This window comes from Rhinoderma darwinii, chromosome 4 (assembly GCF_050947455.1).
Source record: "Rhinoderma darwinii isolate aRhiDar2 chromosome 4, aRhiDar2.hap1, whole genome shotgun sequence".
NCBI lineage: Eukaryota > Metazoa > Chordata > Amphibia > Anura > Rhinodermatidae > Rhinoderma > Rhinoderma darwinii.
In genome coordinates, this window is record NC_134690.1 from 3,305,982 (window position 1) to 3,330,817 (window position 24,836).

The window sequence follows — 24,836 nt, forward strand, 5'->3', positions numbered from 1 at the left end:
AATCACTACCAGGAGGAATGACTTACCTGTGGCCGGCATGACTTATCCTGGTATTGATTATATATATACCTATATGTCTCTTTACACCAAGGATATTACTGTACCCACATTGGCCTATAATGGGGTCCATCAGGTTCTGTCAGAGTGTCCAATAGTAGCACTGCATCCACCATTGTGTTGTGACATGTGTTGTAACCTGCTCTGAATGCAGATGTGAACAGTCTTAGTCTTTGTCCGTACACCCGGGATTTCATATACCTTGGTTCACGCCTTATGTTCCAGACCCTTTTCCTACTATAAATTGTGTTCACTCTTCTGACCTTTTCTAAATATATTTTAGCTGTTGTACCGATGACATCATATAACTTTTCTTCTATTGATTTCTTACGTGTCACCATCTTCTGTAGATCAGCTTCGGAGCTACAAGTTCTGTTCTAAACAATCGAAATCTTTACCCAACGTTTTACCGAACAATTCAAAGTGACCAGATGTTTTACTTGCTGTTATCTAAGATGATCCAGTTCTTTAGATGGACATGGGTTGGAATCCTATTTTCAGATGATGAGAGTGGTAATGAAGAGATGCAGCTTTTGACACAATATCTGACCATGGATGGAATCTGTGTGGCCTACACCATAAAAGTACAGTATGTGCACCTAGATTTTCTAGATAATATTGAAAGAAGTAACTCTGAGATTATTAGACAGTCATCAGCCCGGGTTATTATACTCTGTGGGACGTATTCTCAACATCTTGCAGATCGGTTACTTGCAATAAGAGGTGTGCTCCATGATAAGACTCTGGTCTTTGGTCCGGCTTTTGCTTCACTGACATTTCTTGTGGAGAATCACAAAGAAGCATTTACTGGGAGTTTGGCTCTTGTACCTTCTCCACTGCCTATACCAGATATGAGAAGCTTCTATGAAAGTTTCCAGACCATAAGTCATCCAGAAGATATGTTACTGGCTCATATATGGCTGTTTATTCTGCACTGTTTATCAAGAGATCATCAAAGGAATGAAATCCATCAATTCATGTACAATATATCTCTTCATAACTGTTCTGAGACACTACGGGTAACAGATTTTTTTAGCTTTCAAAGCAAAGGACTCTCTGACCGAGTATATAAAGCTGTTTACTTATTGGCTCAAGCTCTACATGATCTACACATGTCTACAGGCAGACAATCTGATGATAAGACCGCTCTTCTCCAGAAATACAGACAACGGGTAATTACTTGATAGAACAAATTGCAATAAGATGGTTTTGAAAAGTAATAACATTGATGGGCACAGACCCCAATGTTCTTGGTTTGGTTTTGGTGTTGATACCTTCACCATGTAGTCAATGTTTGAGGTGTTTACTGACCATGTATTAGGATTTTAGATTTACAGTAAGGGTATGTTCACACGTGCACGTCTTTTACGGCTGAAATTACGGAGCTGTTTTCAGGCGAAAACAGCTCCTGAATTTCAAATGTAATGGCAAGTGCAGGCGTTTTTCGCAGCTTCAATTACGGACGTAATTGGAGCTGTTTTTCTATGGAGTCAATGGAAAACGGCTCCAATTACGTCCCAAGAAGTGATATGCACTTCTTTGACGCGGGCATCTTTTTACGCGCCATCTTTTGACAGTGGCGCGTAAAAAAAATGACCGTCTGCACAGAACATCGTAAAACCCATTCATATGAACGGGCAGATGTTTGCCGACGCTTTCAAGCAGTATTTTCAGCCGTAATTCCAGGCGTAAAACGCCTGAATTACGTCCGTAAATAGTGCGTGTGAACATACCCTTACTTGGATGAGGAAAAGGACAACATCTTATTGGATAGATATAGATCAGCAGCACCGGACAGAACTGGGTTGGGTGCACGCCTCTTAGGTCACAATCCAAATGACCCTTCAATATAGACAAAGTAAAGTGAGGCAGCACTACCAAATATGTGAAAAAGTGATCCTTTAATTCTTCGTGCGACGTTTCATCTCATAACAGTGTAACATAGAAAGCACATATATATGCAGATCACAATTATAAATCCAATTACAAACATTTCATAAAATAGTGATAAAATTGTAGAACTAACACTCAAAAAATTGTATCAATAGGATCCCATATGGATATACTCATATATACATAGGGATGTATACACCAAATAGTACGTGTGAATAGTGTAATCATCGTATTATATTAATAAGGACAATCAATAGGATTGGCAGCATGTGAATAATATCGTAACAGGTGTATATAACAAACATTAAAAACATCCTAACCTCACTGGATCGGCTGTTAGCGTCCCACACTGTCCACTGCGCATGTCCATAGATTACATCACATCCGATTTTACGTTAATGTGCGTTGTGACATACAACGTCCAATCGCGCATGCGTGATTCTCACTCGTGATGTAGGTCACCATCTTAAAAGAGGGCACCGCTGTTTGTCATATCCCATATCTATCACAAACTATTTTTACTAAACTCGTAAATAACATATAGTTATTAGTAACCTTATAGATATCTAATGAATAACTGACAGTGTCTAATACATGGATTAGGAATAATTTTTCGTACGGCCATAGACACAGTCAATCATATATTGATACAGCTCATCCCCGTATCAGTCAGTGTCAGATCCCATTATAAGCCCCAACAAATTTTGAATGGTGAGAAAATAGAATGTGATATAATCTTATGGGTATAATAAAAAAAAATTAAAAAAAAAGAAAGACAAAACCAGCCAAGGATTTCAAAGGCAGTGCACATACATCTTCAGCCGATCCCAGAGACGAAGCTTGAGAACATTATTCTCTAAAAGAGAAAGATAGAGCATATTTTTTTTGAACAATGTATCAAAAATATTTAATATATACCCATATTATCAAATATTTATACAAAAGAATCACATTCTATTTTCTCACCATTCAAAATGTATCTGTGATATATACATTGTACTCTCCCCCTCATGATATTGTGGTCCTATTTACACACCTATATATTATAGACTGTACATATGTATTCAATTGATTTGATATGATGTTAAAATAAATCTCTGTGTCATATCCCCTATATTGGGGCTTATAATGGGATCTGACACTGACTGATACGGGGATGAGCTGTATCAATATATGATTGACTGTGTCTATGGCCGTACAAAAAATTATTCCTAATCCATGTATTAGACACTGTCAGTATTTCATTAGATATCTATAAGGTTAGTAATAACTATATATTATTTACGAGTTTAGTAAAAATAGTTTGTGATAGATATGGGATATGACAAACAGCGGTGCCCTCTTTTAACCCCTTAATGACCGGGCATGTTTGTACCTTAATGACCAAGCCAGATTTGTCAAATCTGGTATGTCTGACTTTATCAGAGAATAACTCTGTGAAAATTTTGAATATCCAAGTAATTCTGACATTGTTTTTTCATCACATGTTGTACTTTATTTTAGTGGTAAAAGTAGACTGATACGATTTGCGGAAATTAATTAAAAAATAGAAAAATGGAAGAAATTTTGTAAAATTACCATTTTCCCCTATTTTTAACTGCAATATGTCACATATGTACACACATACTGTACAATTTTTTTTAATTAAATATATATTTCTATCTCTTTACTCCATTTTGGCAGCACTTTTGAAAAAATAAAATAAATTTTCAGCAATTTAGAGGACTTACAAATTGAATAATAATTTTATAAATTTTGAAGTACATTTTGTTTTCCTGCACCAAGCCAGGTTTTCAGGGGCTCATAGGTGTCAGAATGGTGGAAACCCCCACAAATGACCCCATTTAGAAAACTAGACCCCTTAAGGTATTTACCTAAGGGTATAGTAAGTATTTTGACCCCACAGTTTTTTGCTAAATTTAATACATAGCAGGTGAAAAAAAAAATAATTTCACTTTTTTTCATAAAAGTATCAGTTTGAAGACCAATTTCTTTGTAAAGCGACCATGAGAATGAAGAAACACACCACAAAATCTATCACCCTGTTTCTCCTGTTTTCAAAAATACCAACATTGTGGCCCTAATGCGCTGCCTGGACACACGGCAGGACCCAAAAGGAAGGGAGCACCCGGAGGCTTTCAGGACTCATATTTTGTTTGAAAATGTTTTAGGCCCCACTGTACATTTGGAGAGGCTTTGAGCTGCCAGAACGATAGAAACTCCCCATAAACGACCCCATTTAGAAAACTAGACCCCATAACGTAATTATTTAGGTGTATAGTAAGTGTTTTGACCCCACAGTTCTTTGCTAAATTTAATGCATATCAGGTGAAAAAAATAATAATTTCACTTTTTTCATAAAAGTATTTGTTTGAAGACCGATTTCTTTGTAAAGCGATCATGAAAATGAAGAAACACACCCCAAAATCTATCGCCCTCTTTCTCTTGTTTTCACAAATACCCACATTGTGGCCCTAATGCGTTGTTTGGACACACGGCAGGGCCCCAAAGGAAGGGAACACCCGGAGGCTTTCAGGACTCATATTTTGCTTGAAAATGTTTTAGGCCCCAATGTTCATTTGGAGAAGCTTTGAGCTGCCAGAATGATAGAAACTCCCCATAAACGACCCCATTTCGAAAACTAGACCCCTTAAGGTATTTATTTAGGGGTATAGTTAGCATTTTGACAACACAGGTTTTTCGCTAAATATATTGAAATTAGTCTGTAAAAATTAAAATGTACTTTTTTTCTGAAACAACATAGACATTTTTATTATTTACAAGGAATAACGAAGAAAATGCACCCCAACATTTGTAAAGCAATGTCTCCCGATTACGACAATACCCCATATGTGGTAATAAACTGCTGTTTGGACCCACAGCAGGGCTCAGAAGGGAAGGAGCGCCATTTGGATTTATGATTTTGCTGGAATGGTTTTCGGTTCCATGTCGCATTTGCAGTGCACTGGAGGGACCAAAACAGTGGAAACCCCCGAAAAGTGACCCCATTTTGGAAAAACCTTCAAGGAATTTTTCTAGGGGTATAGTGAGCATTTAGACCCCACTGGTCTTTTGCAGAGTTTATTGGAATTAGGGCGCGAAAATTAATATCAACATTTTTTCCACTAAAATGTTGCATTTTCTCATTTTCACAAGGGATAAAGGAGGAAAAAAACAACCATTTTTTATAAATCAATTTCTCCCGAGTACGGAAATACCCATCATGGGGTCATACGTTTTTTCATTAGAAATGAATTAACCCTTTCAGGACTGATCCATTTTTTGCTTTCATATTTTAGATTTTCACTCCCCGCTTTCCAAGAGCCATAACTTTTTTATTTTTCCATCAATAGAGCGGTGTGAGGACTTATTTCTTGCGGGAGGAGCTGCAGTTTTTATTGGTAACATTTTTTGGTACATAAAAAGTAATTCAAAAGTTGTATTAAATTTTTTTTTTGGCGCGCACTTAAGGGGTTAACTGCCGAAATCAGCGGCGATGGTCCGCTGTTCGGCAAGACTGATGTCTCAGCTGTCGGGGACAACTGTCAGCGCGGGTCTGTCACTCTGTGTTTACACAGAGTGACAGTTTGAAATGCGGACGAAAATGAACGTCATGGTGCGGGAACTAGCAGCCAACCATGACGTTCATTTTCGTCCTTGGTCGTTAAGGGGTTAAGATGGTGACCTACATCACGAGTGAGAATCACGCATGTGCAAATGGACGTTGTACGTCGCAACACACATTAACGTAAAATCGGATGTGACGTAATCTATGGATATGCGCAGTGGACAGTGTGGGACGCTAACAGCCGATCCAGCGAGGTTAGGATGTTTTTAATGTTTGTTATATACACCTGTTGTGATATTATTCACATGTTGTCACAGACATGCTGCCAATCCTATTGATTGTCCTTATTAATATAATACAATGATTACACTGATCACATGTACTATTTGGTGAATACATACCTATGTATATATGAGTATATCCATATGGGATCCTATTGATACCATTTTTTGAGTGTTAGTTCTACAATTTTATCACTATTTTATGAAATATTTGTAATTAGATTTATAATTGTGATCTGCATATATATGTGCTTTCTATGTTACACTGATATGGTTGATAAAGGCTCACACTGAGCTGAAACGTCGCATGAAGAATTAAAGGATCATTTTTTTCACATATTTGGTAGGGCTGCCTCACTTTCCTATGTCTTATTAGAAGTGTCAGCATGTAGCACAATCCTGGTAAGGTCAAAGTAAGTTTGAGCTCGGTGCTGGCACAAACACCAAGATGTTGGAAGTAACATATAAAGACTAATGTTCTCCACTAACCTCTCCCTGATCATGGGTAGTTGAACCAGTAAAAAAAATTCCAGCCGGCAGCCAAAGAGTTTCCTCTGGTCATACCTCACCCGTCCTCTAGTCAAACCCCACCTCTTCTCACCGCTACTCTAGTCAGACCCCACCCCTCCTCACCCCATCTCTAGTCAGTCCCCACCTTTCCTCACCCCTTCTCTAGTCAGTCCCCACCACTCCTCACCTCTCCTCTAGTCAGACCCCACCCCTCCTCACCCGTCCTCCAGTCAGACCCCACCCCCTTCTCACCCGTCCTCTAGTCAAACCCCACCTTTCCTCACCGCTACTCTAGTCAGACCCCACCCCTCCTCACCCCATCTCTAGTCAGTCCCCACCTTCCCTCACCCCTTCTCTAGTCAGTCCCCACCACTCCTCACCTCTCCTCTAGTCAGACCCCACCCCTCCTCACCCGTCCTCTAGTCAGACCCCACCCCTTCTCACCGCTCCTCTAGTCAGTCCCAACCCTCCTCACCCCTTCTCTAGTCAGTCCCCACCACTCCTCACCCGTCCTCTAGTCAGACCCCACCCCTCCTCACCCCATCTCTAGTCAGTCACCACCTTTCATCTCCCCTTCTCTAGTCAGTCCCCACCCCTCCTCGCCCCTTCTCTAGTCAGTCCCCACCCCTCCTCACCCCTTCTCTAGTCAGTCCCCACCTTTCCTCACCCCTTCTCTAGTCAGACCTCACCCATTCTCAACCCTCCTTCAGTCAGGCTCAACCCCTCCTCATCCCTTCTCTAGTCAGACCCCACCCCTCCTCTAGTCAGACCCTACTCCTCTTCACCCGTTCTCAATCAGTCCCCACACCTCCTCAACCCTTCTCTAGTCAGTCCAAACCCCTCCTTGCCCATTCTCTAGTCAGTCCCCACCTTTCCTCACCCCTTCTCTAGTCAGACCAAACCCCTCCTCTCCCATCCTTTAGTCAGACTCCACCACTCCTCATCCCTTCCCTTCTTAGTCCCCATCCATCCTCACCTCTCCTCTAGTCAGACCTCACCCCTTCTCACCCCTCCTCACCCCTTCTCTAGTCAGACTCCACCCTCCTCCGCCCTTCTCACACCTTCTCTAGTCAGACCTCACACCTTCTCAACCCTCCTTCAGTCAGGCTATACCCCTCCTCATCCCTTCTCTAGTTAGACCTCACTCCTACTCACCCCTTCTCTAGTCAGTCCCCACACCTTCTCACTCCTTCTCTAGTCAGTCCACACCTCTCCTCACCACTTCAGTAGTCAGTCCCCACCTTTTCTCACCCCCTTCTCTAGTCAGACCCAACCCCTCCTCACCCCTTCTCTAGTCAGTCCCCACCACACATCACTCCTTCTTTAGTCAAACTCCACCCTTCTCACCCCTTCTCTAGTCAGACCTCACCCCTTCTCAACCCTCCTTCAGTCAGGCTCTACCCCTCCTCATACCTTCTCTAGTCAGATCCCACTCCTCCTCACCCCTTCCCTTTTCAGTCCACACCCATCCTCGCCCATTCTCTAGTCAGTCCCCACCTTTTCTCACCCCTTCTCTAGTAAGACCCAACCCCTCCTCTCCCCTCCTTTAGTCAGACTCCACCCCTCCTCATCCCTTCCCCTGTCAGTCCCCATCCATCCTCACCCCTCCTCTAGCCAGACCCCACGCCTTCTCACCCCTCCTCACCCCTCCTCTAGTCAGTCCCCACCATTCATCAACCCTTCTCTAGTCAGACCGCACCTTTCCTCACCCCTCCTAACCCTTCCTCACCCCTCCTCACTCTTTCTCACCGCTTCTCTAGTCAGACCCCACCCTTCTCTAGTCCGACCCCACCCATCCTCCCCCTCCTTTATTCAGTCTCTAACCCTCCTTATCCCTTCTCTAGTCAGACCCCACCCCTCCTCTAGTCAGACCCCCCTCCTCCCCCACCCCTTCTCTAGTCAGTCCCCACCCCACCTCACACCTTCTCTAGTCAGTCCCCACCCCTCCTCACACCTTCTCTAGTCAGTCCCCACCTTCCCTCACCCCTTCTCTAGTCAGACTCCCCCTTCTCACCCCTCCTCAGCCCTTGTCTAGTCAGTCCCCACCTTTCCTCACCCCTTCTCTAGTCAGACCCCACCCCTCCTCACCCCTCCTTTAGTCAGACTCAACCCCTCCTCATCTCTTCTCTAGTCAGGCCCCATCCCTCCTCCCCCCTCCTCTAGTCAGACCCCACCCCTTCTCACCCCTCCTCTAGTCATACACCACCCTCCTCACCCCTCCTCTAGTCAGACCCCACTCTCCTAACCTCTCTACTAACCAGATTCCACACCTGCTCACCCCTTCTCTAGTATACCCTACCCCTCCTAACCCCTCATCTAGTCAAATCCCACTTCTCCTCAACCTTCCTTTAGTCAGACATCACCTCACCTCACCTCTATTCAAACTTCACCTCTCCTCACCCCTTCTCTAGTCAGATCGCACCCCTGCTGAAACCTCCCCTAGTTAAACTTCAACTCTCCTCACCTCTTCTCTAGTTTAACCGCACCAAACATCACTGAATCAGGTTGTGGGTAGGATGAGAGTGTTTGTTAACTTAGAAGTCTTTCATTGACTGTAGTTCCTGCACTACTAAACTTTTCTGCCTTTACTGAGGGGGGACTATGACTGGAAATAATGATGTTGAATTGTGACTGAAAATTATAGGGGGAACAGTGGCTTACAATTATGGGGGAGAAAGTGCGGCTGAAAATTATATAGATAACTGTGTCTGGCAAGTATGGGGGAATTTCCGCTTGTAATTACATTGAACTGTGACTTTCAATTGTGGTGGGAACTGTGGTTGGTAATTATAGGGGTAACTGTGGCTGGTAAAAACAGGGGTACCTGTGGATGGTAATAACAAGGGTACCTGTGGTTGGTAATAACAGTGATACCTGTGGCTTTACATTTATTGGGGAACCTGCAGCTAGTGTCAGGGACTTTAGCAGATTCGGAGTCCAGTGGCCAATGATCAGGCAAGAGTTCGCAAACCACTAGAGTTTTCAAGTAACAGTCCAGCTTCTGTACACATATAAACAGCAATAGGTCGTTACATGAGGCAGAGACGTGGTCAGGAAACAGTCCGAGTTTAGTACACAGATAGATGGCAATATGTAGAAACATAAGGCCGATAGGAACTAGACCACAAGCCGGAAGCTTAATAGTCTACTAAGGAGAGACATACACGGATACTGGCTGGTGACCGGCTCATTCAGCTTTATGTTACCACCGCATGTGTATAAAAATGGCCGGACCATTGTACAGAACAAACACTGTTACACTTTGTGTCTCCCTTATTTCCTCATAGATTGTAAACTCTCACTCCCCAGGTTTGAATTGTAAATGAACTTTGTCACTATGTAATGTCTGATATTGTTTGTTTCATGTTCCCTCTAAATTGTAAAGTGCTGCGTAATATGTTGGCGCTATATAAATAAAGATTATTATTATTATTATTATTATCAATAGGGAGATAAATTAGGCAGTCAATGCATTGGAATCTAGAGGGGCAGGAATCATAGAAAAGCGAGACACTAAATCCAGCACCAGAGCTGTCCAACAGCACCAGTGGCTCAATGAGAAGAGCTAGAGCCTGGGACACAGAAGTCTTTAGGTTTAAATCCTGACAGTACTCCCCTTCTTCCAGGATGTCCTCTGTATGTCCTAGGGGCTGGCTAGACAGTATATCTCTGAGCACATTTTTTTGTAAGCCTATGAGCATGAACACTTACCGATGGTTCCCAAGAATTCTCCTCAGAGCCATAGTCCTTCCACTTGATCCAGTACTGTATAGTTTATTCTGATAAATTAAGGATTCTAAGATCTTAGCAACAATATATTCTTCGCCTTGCACATTCACTGGTTGTTGAGGATGCAAATTACATCCCGGGGAAAGATTTTCCTGAAGTGTCTTAAAAAGAGAGCAATGAAAAACAGGATTCTTAGTCTCAGAAAGTTGTTTTTATTTTTATTTTCATTAGAGGTTTGTCAAGTATTGGACAATAAAAACAGATATCAACAAAAGAGATATGCCTTTGTCATTATTTTTTTTATGGCATACCCATGCCAGCGTAATAGAAAGTATAATAATAAATAGCAATGAAGTATTGGTAATTATACAGGATTAAATTATTGTCATGTAAACAAGCATGGGGAATTGTTTAAACAGAACATTTGTTAAAAAATGTTAAGGGACAAATAAAAAAAAATAACACAGTAAAACTAGACAAGACGAGGTAACAGAAGTAAGAGGAAAAATACATAGCAGCTACCATAAGGCCTCTAGTAGAGGTTCCTGACCTATATATGTGCTCAAATGTTGTGGGAGATGACACCTGGAGACCTTGAAATAGGGTCTAGTCAACTGGTTCATTTGGAGAACATTAAACTCACTTTGGACTGAGCGCAGTGGCACACGCAGGTGGGAGGGTGTTCAGTTACCAGTAACCCCCCCCCCCAGGGTCTAGGGCCAGAAGGTCCTTACATGCTGTTGTACTCAATTGCATTCATATACTTAGGAAGCGGATAAAATTTACAGCACTGGCGAGGCAAGAGAACCATCAGTTCACTCCCTTGCCATTCGGCTTTACTAGTGATGCAGGTGGTGCTGTCTAGGCTGTGTTTAATGTGGAACCACTGGGCCACTGCGCCATAACCGAGTAGCAGCTGGTCAAACAAATTTCAATGACAGTGTCATGGTCTGTGGGTATGTGGACCGACTAGGCGGCACCGCCGAATCAGGGAGGCAGCTGGACAAACAACAGGGCACCCTAGCAATACAAAGACCCGCTCTAGGGTACCTGAATAGTCCAGACAGTGGCCAAAGCTTTGGCACAGATGTGGGTGGGTGCAGAAGGTTATGCCAGATGTGGCGGATAACAGCAGGTGCCGCAGTTTGTCACACTGGACGTGGCAGATGACACTGGATGTGGCAGATGACACTGGATGTGGCAAACTACAGCAGGTGCAGTAGACACGACTCCAACACTAATAGGCTCAGGAACAAGAACACAGAACAGGATAGAGGATACGGGTAACAGGGCATGGGTAACAACTGGAACGGGATAACAGTAAGGGACCATTTGAGAGACTGACATGGGATACACTAACAACGCTCAGGCAAGGATCAGAAGGGCAGGGCCCTTTATATAGTCCAGGAAATCGTGTGCAGTTGATGATGAAGTTTGTCCACATGTGCACGCTCTGGCCCTTTAAGACCGGGCACGAGCGTGCGCGCACACCCTACGGGACACAGTGGACCGGAAAGGAAGTTAGCGCTGGCATCTCCTAGGAAGGAGGTGCGAGCCAGCCATCTTAGGTCCATGGCTGCGGGCATCGGGAGGTGAGTAAACCCGACGGCCCGCGGCCATGGTACGCTACAGTATCCCAACTCTTACGGCCCCTCTTCTTGGGGCCAGAGAGAGAGAGGAGTTTCTTAATTAGAGCAGGGGCACTGACGTTCTCTTCCGGCTCCCAGGACCTATCCTCAGGACCAAACCCTCTCCAGTCCATCAAATAGAAAGTCCTTCCTCCTAGCCTTTTGCTGTCCAGGATCTCCCCCACCTCAAACACATCAGAAGAACCGCTGGGAGCAACTGCGGGACTGGGAGTATTACTGTATCTGTTTAGGAACACAGGCTTCAGGAGGCACACATGAAAGGAGTTGGGGATTCTGAAGGTAGGAGGCAGCCGAAGCTTATAGGAGATAGTGTTTATCTGTTGCAAAATCTCAAAAGGACCGAGGAACCAGGGATCAAACTTGTATGAAGGCACATTTAAACGAATATTCCTTGAGGACAGCCAGACTTTGGTACTTGGAAGATACTGAGGCGCCTCTTTTTTTAATCCGCATTTCGCTTCATGCGATCGACTGCCAGCAAAATAGGGGATCGGGTCTGTTTCCAGATTTGCAGAAAGTCCCCAAATGCAGAGTCAGCAGCGGTTACCTGAGATGTAGTCGACACAGTAAGAGGGACTCTAGGATGTTCACTATACACAATGTAGAATAGTGTAGAAGTGGTGGACTCACTTGTGTGGTTGTTATACGAATACTTGACCCATGGAAGAAGATGTACCCAGTGTGAGACAGTGACAGGTAAAGTCATTGAGGGAAGGTACATTTCCCCTAGAATCCTGTCATATGTATCCTAGGCTCCAGGGAATGAGTATTTTTGCAATAGGAAGCTCTAGCTTTCAAACTCGGCTTAAGGAAAAGCTGGAAAAAAGGGCCTGGAGTTGGATTGGGGAAGAGCAGGACGGGTTCCCGAACCCCTAGTCCATCTATATTTGTAGGACAAGGCTGCTGCTCAATTAGCTGCACCTGCAGCCGGTATATAAGGTGCAGACACAGTGTGTAAAGATCCCCTCCCCCCGACTCTGACCGGTGACTACTCAGTCTGGAGTAGTCTGTGTTCTATGTGAGTAAAGACCTGTGTTACTTTGTGTCCAGTGCCTGGTAGGAAGGCACTTGGTATAGTTAGATAATATCTTGTTTAGTTAGTGCTCAGACGAGCAGGATTTATTTTGTATTTTGCCTTGTTGTACAAGAGGCTGTTTTCTTTGACAAGAATAAAACACAGGCAAAGCCCTGTTATGAACTTTAATGCACGGTGTCCCTGTCTCTGACTACTAAGAAACCGTTGTACCAACCTCTCCTGATGCTAAACCCTCAGACCAGTTATCATGCTGCAAGGAGATGAAGTGGTGGAGATAATTCTCCATGATCTGGTTGATCCTCTCGACTTGCCCATTGGACTAGGGGTGAAAGCTGAGGAAAAGTCCAATCTCACATCCAGGAGTTTACAGAGGGCTCTCCAGAATTTTAAGGTAAATTGAATTCCCCGATCGGACACAATGTAAAGGGGCAAGCCATGCAAGCGGAAGATGTGCTGAATGTAGAGACTCGCCAGTCAGGGGGCAGAAGGTAGGCCGGTCAGCGGGATAAAATGTGCCATCTTTCAAAACCAGTCCACCACCACCCAGACAGTGTTGTATCCTGCTTAGGGAGCAAGGTCTGTGGCAAAGTCCATCGCAATGTACTGCCAGGGGGCATGGGTACAAGCAGAGGTTGGAGCAGGCTGGCAGGCTTGGAGTGAGTAGCCTTGTTAGAAGCACACACCGTGCAGGAAAAGACAAAGTCCACAACATCTTTGGGCCACCAGAAGTGATGAGCAATCAGGGCTCTGGTCTTACGAACACAAGTGTGCCCACCCAGTTTAGAGCTGTGTCCCCAGTGGATAATTCTTCTCCCTTTAGGGATGTCTCTAAACTGCAAAGGATTGGCAGAGACATTGCAGGACAAGTCAATGATAGTTTGAAGGGACTCCACGGTGTCATCCGTCTCAAATGACCTGGACAGGGCATCGACCCTCACATTCTTGTCACTGAGATGGTAGTGGAGCACAAATTGGAAACGGGTGAAAAACAGCGACCTCCTGGCTTGATGCGGTTTAGTCATTGAGCGGACTGGAGATAGGTGAGGTTCTTGCGGTGTAGATAAGGATGGGGGAGCTGCGCCCTCTAGAAGATGTCTCCACTCCTCCAGGGCCAATTTGATGGCCAGTAACTCCCAATCCCCAATCGAGTAGTTGCATTCTACGGAAGACAAGAGTTTAGAGTAATAGCAACATACCATTGTCTTGCCCTTGGGACCTCTCTGGAACAGGAGTGCACCACCACCAACAGAGGAGGCGTCCACCTCCAACGAAGACTGTTGAGATACATCTGAATGATGGAGGATAGAGGCTGACGTGAAGGCACTCTTTAGGCTATTAAATGCGGATTCCGCTTCTGGAGTCTAAACCTTGGCGTTCATGTCCTTCTTGGTGAGGGTAGAGATAGGAGATGTCAGAGAGGAGAAATTTGGAATGAACTGTATTTAGAAATTGGCGAATGTATGGACCTCAAGCCTTGAGGACGTGGCCATTCCAGGACAGCCTTTACCGTCTCAGGATCCATCTTGAGACCTTGATCCGAGATGATGTAGCCCAGGAAGGGTAGAGCATTTCTCTCAAACATGCACTTCTCCAACTTGGCATACAGGCGATTCTCCCTTAATCGCAGCAAAACTTGACGGACAGGTCTCTGATGAGTCATCGGATGTGGAGAAAAAAATGTCATTAAGATAAACCAAACACAAACATAGAGGAGGACACGGCAGATGTCATTAACAAACTCTTGGAAGACTGCAGGAGCGTTACACAGACCGAAGAGCATTACTATGTATCCATAGTGTCCATCACATGTGTTAAATGCCGTCTTCCATTCATCACCCTGGCAAACCCGGTTTAGATTATAAGCCCTCCGCAGGTCTAGAAAATTTTTGGGCTCCTCGTATGCAATCAAACAGTTCAGAAATCAATGGCAATGGATATCTTTTTTTTTACCGTGATCTGGTTGAGACCCCCCGGTAGTCGATGCAGGGACACAGAGAACCATCCTTTTTTTCTTTACAAAGAAGAACCCAGTTCCAGTCGAGGAGGAGGACCTCCCTATGAAGCCCCTCTCAAGTTTCTACTTAATATAAGCGGACATGGACTGAGTCTATGACAGGGAGAGTGGACATACCCTACCACGTGGAAGGGTATATCGAGGAATCAGCTCGATAGGACAGTCATACGCCCGGTGTTGTGGCAGCGTCTCCACCTCTTTTTTGCTGAAGACATCCGAGAACGTAGAATAATGACAAGGCAATCCTGTCAAGGACTGAGGCAGAGGAGGCTAAACCGGATGAATCTGTACCAGGCAGTGGTTGAGACACTCGGAACCTCACTGGAGGACCTCTCCAGTATTCCAGTCCAGGACTGGGGCATGTAGTCGGAGCCAGGGCAGGCCTAGCAGCACAGGGTTATAGGCCTTAGACAGGACAAAAAAAATCAGATGAGCTCAGAAAAGGGCTCCCACTTGGAGCTTCAGTGACTTCGTCACAGCGACAACCGGGTCTGGCAGAGGTAGTTCATTCACCGATGCCCAATAAAATGACTCTCCAGAGGGGTTGTAGGCAACTGGAGAAGATCCACCAGGTCTCTCAGAATGAAGTTAGCTGCGGATCCAAAGTCCAGATAGGCAGAGTCACGGCATTGGACAATATAGAAGAAAGACCTTCTAACGCCAGAACAAAGCTCAGTACATAAATACAGCACCAGAACAAAGCTTAGTACATATATACAAGCTCAGTACATATATGCTGCACCAGGAACAAGCTTAGTACATATATACAGCGCCAGAACAAAGCTCAGTACATATATACAGTGAAGGAAATAAGTATTTGATCCCTTGCTGATTTTGTAAGTTTGCCCACTGTCAAAGACATGAAAAGTCTAGAATTTTTAGGCTAGGTTAATTTTACCAGTGAGAGATAGATTATATATAAAAAAAAAAAAGAAAATCACATTGTCAAAATTATATATATTTATTTGCATTGTGCACAGAGAAATAAGTATTTGATCCCTTTGGCAAACAAGACTTAATACTTGGTGGCAAAACCCTTGTTGGCAAGCACAGCAGTCAGACGTTTTTTGTAGTTGATGATGAGGTTTGCACACATGTTAGATGGATTTTTGGCCCACTCCTCTTTGCAGATCATCTGTAAATCATTAAGATTTCGAGGCTGTCGCTTGGCAACTCGGATCTTCAGCTCCCTCCATAAGTTTTCGATGGGATTAAGGTCTGGTGACTGGCTAGGCCACTCCATGACCATAATGTGCTTCTTTTTGAACCACTCCTTTGTTGCCTTGGCTGTATGTTTTTAATGTCCTGGTGGAGGGAAGGAGGTTGTCACTCAGGATTTGACGGTATATGGCTCCATCCATTCTCCCATTGATGCGGTGAAGTAGTCCTGTGCCCTTAGCAGAGAAACACCCCCAAAACATAATGTTTCCACCTCCATGCTTGACAGTGGGGACAGTGTTCTTTTGGGCATAGGCAGCATTTCTCTTCCTCCAAACACGGCGAGTTGAGTTAATGCCAAAGAGCTCAATTTTAGTCTCATCTGACCACAGCACCTTCTCCCAAACACTCTCAGAATCATCCAGATGTTAATTTGCAAACTTCAGACGGACCTGTACATGTGCCTTCTTGAGCAGGGGGACCTTGCGGGCACTGCAGGATTTTAATCCATTACGGCGTAATGTGTTACCAATGGTTTTCTTGGTGACTTTGGTCCCAGCTGCCTTGAGATCATTAACAAGTTCCCCCCGTGTAGTTTTCGGCTGAGCTCTCACCTTCCTCAGGATCAAGGATACCCCACGAGGTGAGATTTTGCATGGAGCCCCAGATCGATGTCCATTGGCAGTCATTTTGTATGTCTTCCATTTTCTTACTATTGCACCAACAGTTGTCTCCTTCTCACCCAGCGTCTTACTTATGGTTTTGTAGCCCATTCCAGCCTTGTGCAGGTCTATGATCTTGTCCCTGACATCCTTAGAAAGCTCTTTGGTCTTGCCCATGTTGTAGAGGTTAGAGTCAGACTGATTAATTGAGTCTGTGGACAGGAGTCTTTTATACAGGTGACCATTTAAGAGCTGTCTTTAATGCAGGCACCAAGTTGATTTGGAGCGTGTAACTGGTCTGGAGGAGGCTGAACTCTTAATGGTTGGTAGGGGATCAAATACTTATTTCTCTGTGCACAATGCAAATAAATACATATCATTTTGACTATGTGATGTTCTGTTTTTTTTTTTTATATAATCTATCTCTCACTGGTAAAATTAACCTAGCCTAAAAATTCTAGACTGTTCATGTCTTTGACAGTGGGCAAACTTACAAAATCAGCAAGGGATCAAATACTTTTTTCCTTCACTGTATGTATATATATATATATATATATATATATATATATATATATACCAGAAACAAACATATAATAGGAGCAGCACTGTGCAAAAAACCAAAAACCGCTGGTGCTAAGCTTCAAATAACAGGGAGTGACGTTCTCCCAGTAAGGTATATGGAAAAAATCGATCAAAGAAGCAGCACTCAATAGCAAAAAATCAAATTTATTCACCCAACACAGCTTCAAGCAATTAGTGAAAAGCACACACAGGTATATATAGGGAGCACAAAGCTCAATTAACAAATCATCTAAATAGCAGCAATTATACACTTCATATTGAAAAAAATACCCCGTGTAACAGTGTAACAAAATATTATATATATGTGTACAAGAGTCAAACATTGACAAATGGTATGAAGAACTTTAAAATTCCAACGAGTGTCATACGTGCCTATAAAATAGTGTAATGCATTAATTGCATATTGATTAATAATCACATTATAATACACAATAGCTGGCACTCACCAATCTGGAGAAACAAGGACATCCTGAACAGAACATGTGTGGAATTAAAATTTCCGGCGTTACAAACACGGAACTGCACATGCCCCAACTCTATCTGTCCATTGGGTAAGGCTATCACATGTGATCTGACTCGCCGTGACGATGCACAGCGACGCAACAGCTGACATGATTACATCACTAGCAGAGGCCCATCAAATCGCACAGTCGTGTTAGGGTCAAGGCAACATAATACGCCATGTTTGTTAAGGGCAAATATGCCAGAACTACAGTTTACAGGGTGGAGATACCACTAAAATACCTCTAATGAAGTCGTGAATAACACATTCCGCTAGTCAAAAAGGAGTGTATGAAAACTGTGTATAAGATGCACAGTGGTAGGTTTTGCTCAATTGGAATACCTTATGTCCCAAGAGACAAGAGAACATAGATGGCAGATGTCTTGGAGCTGTGCAAAATCAAGAACATTATTGCAGTTCACATAGATAAAGAAAAATCTAAATAAAAATTTAAATGAAATTTTTTTATTCAATAACACTCTCCTATGACAGAAAAAAAGAGGCCACATGTGTACAGAATTCCTTGTTCCAGTTGGCAAGTGTCTTCCAATATCAATATCGAGACTTCAATCTATACAAAAGAAGAAAGAAGAGGTATATTAACCCCTTAAGGACGCAGCCTAGTTTTGGCCTTAAGGCTCAGAGCCCATTTTTCAAATCTGACATATTTCACTTTATGTGGTAATAACGTCGGAATGCTTAAACCTACCCAAGCGATTCTGAGATTGTTTTCTCGTGACACATTGGGCTTCATGTTCGTGGTAAAATTTGGTCGATATATTCAGTGTTTATTGGTGAAAAATTGCAAAATGTAGAGAAAATTTTCAAAAAATTGCATTTTTCAGAATTTAAATGCATCTGCTTGTAAAACAGACGGTTATACCACCCAAAATAGTTACTAGTTCACATTTCCCATATGTCTACTTTAGATTGGCATCGTTTTTTGAACATTCTTTTATTTTTCTTGGACGTTACAAGGCTTAGAACATAAACAGCAATTTCTCATATTTTTAAGAAATTTTCAAAAGCCTTTTTTTTAAGGTACCTCTTGAGTTCTGAAGTGGCTTTGTGGGGCCTATGTATTAGAAACCCTGATAAAACACCACATTTTAAAAACTAGACCCCTCAAAGTATTCAAAACAGCAGTTATAAAGTTTTTTAACCCTTCAGGCATTTCACAGGAATTAAAGCAAAGTGGAGGTGAAATTTGCAAATTTCATTTTTCTTGCTGAATTTCAATTTTATTCATTTTTTTTTCTGTAACACAGAAGGTTTTACCAGAGAAACACTACTAAATATGTATTGTCCAGATTCTGCAGTTTTTAGAAATGTCCCACATGTGTCTCTAGTGCGCTCGTGGACTAAAACACAAGCCCTAGAAGCAAAGAAGCACCTAGTGCATTTTGAGTCCTCTTTTTTATTAGAATATATTTTAGGCAGCATGCCAGGTTTGAAGAGGTGTTGAGGTGCCAAAACAGTAGGAATCCCCCAATAGTGACCCCATTTTGGAAACTACACCCCTCAAGGAATTCATTTAGGGTTGTTGTTACCATTTTGACCGCACAGTTTTTTCACAGCACGTATTTGAATTGGGCTCTGAAATGAAAAAAATGTCATTTTTTCCAATAAAATGTCATTTGTGATCAAAATTTCTTATTTTCACAGGGAACAAAATACCCCATTTTGTTGCCCAATTTGTCCTTAGTGTGGCAATACCCCATTTGTGGTGATAAACTGCCGTTTGGGCCCATGGGAGGGCTCAGAAGGAAAGGAGCGCTATATGTTTGTTGGAGTCCAGATTTTGTTGGATTGGTTTTCGGGTGCCATGTCGCATTTGCAGAGCCTCAGAGGTATCAAAGCAATGAAAACCCACCAAAAGTGACCACATTTTGGAAACTACACCCCTCAAGGAATTCATTTATGGTTGTTGTTAGCATTTTGACCACACAGTTTTTTCACAGCACCTATTTCAATTGGGCTGTGACATTAAAAAAAATGACATTTTTTCCAATAAGATGTAATTTTTTACCAAAATTTCTTATTTTCACAGGGAACAAAATACTCAATTTTGTTGCCCAATTTCTCCTGAGTGCATCAATACCCCATTTGTGGCAATAAACTGCCGTTTGGGCCCATGGGAGGCCTCAGAAGGGAAGGAGCGCTGTGTGTTCTTTGGAGTACAGATTTTGCTGGTTTGGTTTTCGGGTGCCATGTCGCATTTGCAGAGCCCCAGAGTTATCAAAGCAATGGAAACCCACCAGAAGTGACCCCATTTTGGAAACTACACCCCTCAAGGAATTCATTTATGGGTAATGTGACCATTTAGACTCCATAGTTTCTTCACAGAACTTATTTGAATTGGGCTGGGAATTATAAAAATATATTTTTTTTCCAATAATATGTCATTTTAGCTCCAAAATTCTTATTTTCACAAGAAATAAAATACTCCATTTTGTTGCCCAATTTGTCCTGAGTGCGGCAATACCCCATTTGTGGTGATAAACTGCCGTTTGGGCCCATGGGAGGGCTCAGAAGGAAAGGAGCGCTGTGTGTTCTTTGGAGTACAGATTTTGCTGGATTGGTTTTCGGGTGCCATGTCGCATTTGCAGAGCCCCAGAGGTATCAAAGCAATAGAAACCCACCACAAATGACCCCATTTTGGAAACTACACCCCTCAAGGAATTCATTTATGGGTGTTGTGACCATTTTGACCCCATGGTTTTTTCACAGAACTTATTTGAATTGGGCTGGGAATGAAAACAAAATTATTTTTTTCAAATAATATGTAGTTTTGGCTGAAAATTTCTTATTTTCACAAGAAACAAAATACCCCATTCTGTTGCACAATTTGTTCTGAGTGCCGCAATACCCCATTTGTTGTGATAAACTGCCGTTTGGGACCATGGGAGGGCTCAGAAGGAAAGGACCACCATTTGGCCTACTGGGGATTTTCTAGTGCGAAGTCATGTATGCAGAAGCCCCTGAGGTACCAGTACAGTTGAAACCCGCAAGAAGTGACCCCGTTTTAAAAACTACACCCTTAAGGCATTCATATAGAGGTGTAGTGAGCATTTTGACCGGAGACCTACACCCCATAAACTGTAATGTGGGTTCTCCCGGGTATGGCAATACCCTACATGTGGCTGTTATCAGCTGCCTGGACACACAGCAGGGCCCAGAGGGGAAAGACGAGGGGGGATAAGCTGTGTGGAGTGCATCAGGGTAAGTAAAATTGGGGTCAATTATAAACCAAGGGATGTATGATAAATTTTAAAACACTTTCATACAGAGCTCTGGTTATTCGGGACACGTGTCACATTGATATATTGTGTCATGCATTATCGCCCTCTTATAGCAGACTTTGCACCTCTTTTGACTTTTTCCCTTCTTGCCAGTTTGGGGAACTTCCCCTGGAAAGTGTTGCCGCCCTGGTACGATGCGTGTGGCCCCGCTTCCAGAAGTCCTGGGTGCCCCCCCTTCTTGGTCCCTAAAGATTAGGTTCTTGATAATCACCTCTTGAAATTCCAGGAAAGTTCCCGTCTGGCCTGCACATCGACGTAGCACGTACGCATTGTACAAAGCCATCTGTATGATGTGCCCGGCCAGCTTCTTATACCACACCGCATGGCGCTGTAGGGCTTCAGGGCTTGATCTTACAAGTCCATCCCTCCCATGTACCTATTGTAGTCCAGGATGCAGTCTGGTTTGGGGGTGGCCTTTCCTTCATATATCCTAAACCTGTAGGTATACCCGGATGCACTCTCGCAGCTTATACATCTTCACGCCATACCTTGCCCTCTTACACGGCAGGCACTGGCGGAATTGAAGCCTCCCTTTAAAATGTACCAGGGACTCATCAATAGAAATACACTTCTCGGGGTGTATGCATGGGAAAACCGGGCACTGGAACGGTCTAATAGGGGTCTCCGTTTATACAAACGGTCAAAACTGGGGTCATCTCGGGGTGGGCACGGCTCATTATCAGTATAATGTAAGAAGCGAAGTATTGCCTCATTTATTTATTTTTTTAGGTTCCAGTTCAGTTCTGAAGTTGCTTTGAGGGGCCCATATATTAGAAACCCCTATGAAATACCCCATTTTAGAAACTAGACCCCTCAAATTATTCACAACAGCATTTAGAAAGTTTATGAACCCTTTAGGTGTTTCACAAAAATTTAGAGCAAAGTAGAGGTGAATTTTACATTTTTTTTTGTCAGAAAATCCTCTTTATGCCATTTTTTTTATAACACAAAAGGATTTATCAGTGAAACGCAACTTAATACGTATTGCCCAGATTCTGCAGTTTTGAGAAATATCCCACATGTGGCCCTAGTGCGGTAATGGACTGAAGCACCGGCCTCCGATGCAAAGGAGCACCTAGTGGATTTTGAAGCCTCTTTTTTATTAGGCACCATGTCCGGTTTGAAGAGGTCTTGTGGTGCCAAAACATTGGAAACCCCCAAATGTGACCCCAATTTGGAAACTAGACCCCTTGAGGAATCCAGATGTTTATAGTTTTTTTTATGTCTTATGGCGTTTGCACAATAAAATACGTTTTGTAAACCATCATTCACTTTTTGTGTTGCCTTATTCTAAGAGCCAGAACGTTTTTATTTTTCAATCAATAAAGCCGTGCGAGGACTTATTTTTTGCGTAACGAACTGTAGTTTCGATCAGGACCATTTTTAGGTACATGCGACTTTTTGATCTCTTTTTATTCCATTTTTTGGGAGGTGAAGTGACCAAACAATTGTGATTGTGGTATGGTTTATTATTATTTTATTTTACGGCGTTCACCGTGCGGGATAAATAATGAAATAATTTTGTAGTTCAGGCCGTTACGGACGCGGCGATACCAATTATGTATAGTTTATTTGTTTGTTTATATATTTTTATTAATAATAAAGGACTGATAAGGGAAAAAGGGGGATTTTTACTTTTAATACTTTTAAATCTTTTATTTTCTTATTTTTACACATCTTTTTTTAACTTTTTTTTTACTTTATTACTTTGTCCCACTAGGGGACTTGAGGGCAGGAGGCCCTGATCGCTATTCTAATACACTGCACTACATGCGTAGTGCAGTGTATTAGAACTGTCAGCTACTCACTGACAGCAAGCATAGTGGGTCCTGACGTTGTCAGGACCCACTAGGCTTCCGTCTATGGCATAGCCGGACGCCATTGTTTGGTGTCCGGTTGCCATAGTCACCATCGCCGGCCGCTATCGCGTAGCAGGCCGGCGATGGCAGATTAACCCCTAAAAAGCCGCGATCTCTATAGAACGCGGCTTTTAAGGGGTTAATCAGCGGGGACACAGCGATCGGTCCCCGCTGTAGGAGCTGTGACAGCTGCTGAACAAGACAGCAGCGTCACAGCTCCTGTATGTGTCGGGAAGACGGCCGAAACGGCCGTTACTCCCGAGACGTACTATTACGGCATGGAGCGCTAACGATACAGCTGCCATGACGTAATAGTACGTCAAGGAGCGGGAAGGGGTTAAAAATTACAGTATAATAGCTTTCCTATTCCTATACATCAGACAATATCTAGAGTAGTGAAGGGATCATGAACAGATATCATTAGGCAAAGGAATCCCCAAGGAACGCCGCAGAGGCCAAATCTAAAGGCTGTACATGAAGAGAATGACCTCTTAAAACCATCTGGACCACAATGTCCTAGATGTAATAAAATACTTATTTGAATACATTCAAGGGGTAATCAATATTGAGACCGTTAGGGAAGAGGGAATTTAGTCTATTGATCCACTGAACCTCCCGTTGTTTAAGGATCAATTCCCTATTCCCTCCCCGTTTGAGGGGGGGAACCCTATCAATGATGCAAAATCTAAGTTGTTGTACACTATGACCCATTTCCACAAAATGTCTCGCTACAGGGAGTTCTACCTTCTTTGTACGTATGCTAGACTTATGATTGTTTAATCTCAGTCTACATTCAGTTGTGGTCTCCCCCACATAAATCAAATTACAAGGACATTGAAGAACATAAATAACATAATCACTTCTGCATGTATAGTAGGAGGTAATCTTATAAGCTCTACCGGTAGTAGGATGCAAAAAAGAACTGCCTTTGAGAATAATCGCACAACTATCACAGGACAGGCAGGGAAAACAACCGTTCCGTGTCGAGTCCTGTTGTCTACCTCTGCCCTGAACATTCCTTGTACTGACATCCGTCACGACCAATCTGTCCCTTAAATTGCGGGGTCTTCTGTATGAAAATAAAGGAGGGGATTGAAATTCTATCACTTTATTATAGTAGTTACTCAGAATTCCCCAATGTTTACTGATAATATTTGCCACATTAGGACTGCATACACTGAATGTGGAAACCATAGGGAGTCTATCCATTTTCTGCTGAATCTTCTTCCTATCCTGCCCTAGTTGGGCCCTATCCACTCGTTTAACTCTTTCCAGATGTGTCTTAAGAAGACGCTCTGGGTATCCTCTGTCTATGAACTTCCTAACCATCGTATTGAGTTTATGGTCTAAACTAATGGGATCATCAACAATCCGTTTAACCCTCAATAGCTGACTATACGGTAGGGATTTGATCATCCCCTTAGGGTGATGACTGTCAAAGCTGAGTAGATTGTTGCAGTCCGTGTCTTTAACAAATAAATCAGTTACAAGTTTATTATTTTGTATGCATACCAAGGTATCAAGAAATTGGACCTGACTATCAGAAGCAACCATAGTGAATTGAATGTCGTAGTCTATCAAGTTTAAATGCTCAAAAAAACTGTTCAAACCAAGCAGGTCCCCTGTCCAAATGAGGAAGACGTCATCTATGTATCGCCACCACCCAAGTACCGAAGTGAAGTGGTGGGATACATAGATCGACGTCTCCTCCATGTCAGCACCATAGCACCAGAACCATGCTTAGTACATAAATAAATCACTAAAATTAAGCTCAGTACATATATACAGCACCAGAAAAAAGCTTAGTACATAAATACAGCACAAGAACTAAGCTCAGTACATATATACAGCACCAGAACAAAGCTCAGTACCTATATACAGAGAACCAAGCTCAGTACATAAATACAACACAAGAACTAAGCTCAGTACATATATACAGCACCATAACAAAGCTCAGTGCATATATACAGCACCAGACACAAGCTCAGTACATATATACAGCATCAGAACAAAGCTCAGTACATACATAAAACA

General features: G+C 42.9%; 1 protein-coding gene across 1 annotated transcript in view; it reads left to right on the forward strand.

Annotated features, from left to right (window-relative positions):
- The window catches only part of LOC142759039 (vomeronasal type-2 receptor 26-like), a 58,548-nt gene that overhangs the window by 27,919 nt on the left and 5,793 nt on the right, over positions 1–24,836 (forward strand). The window contains 1 exon segment of the mRNA XM_075860860.1: positions 408–1,229. Coding sequence (XP_075716975.1) covers positions 408–1,229 — 822 coding nt within the window.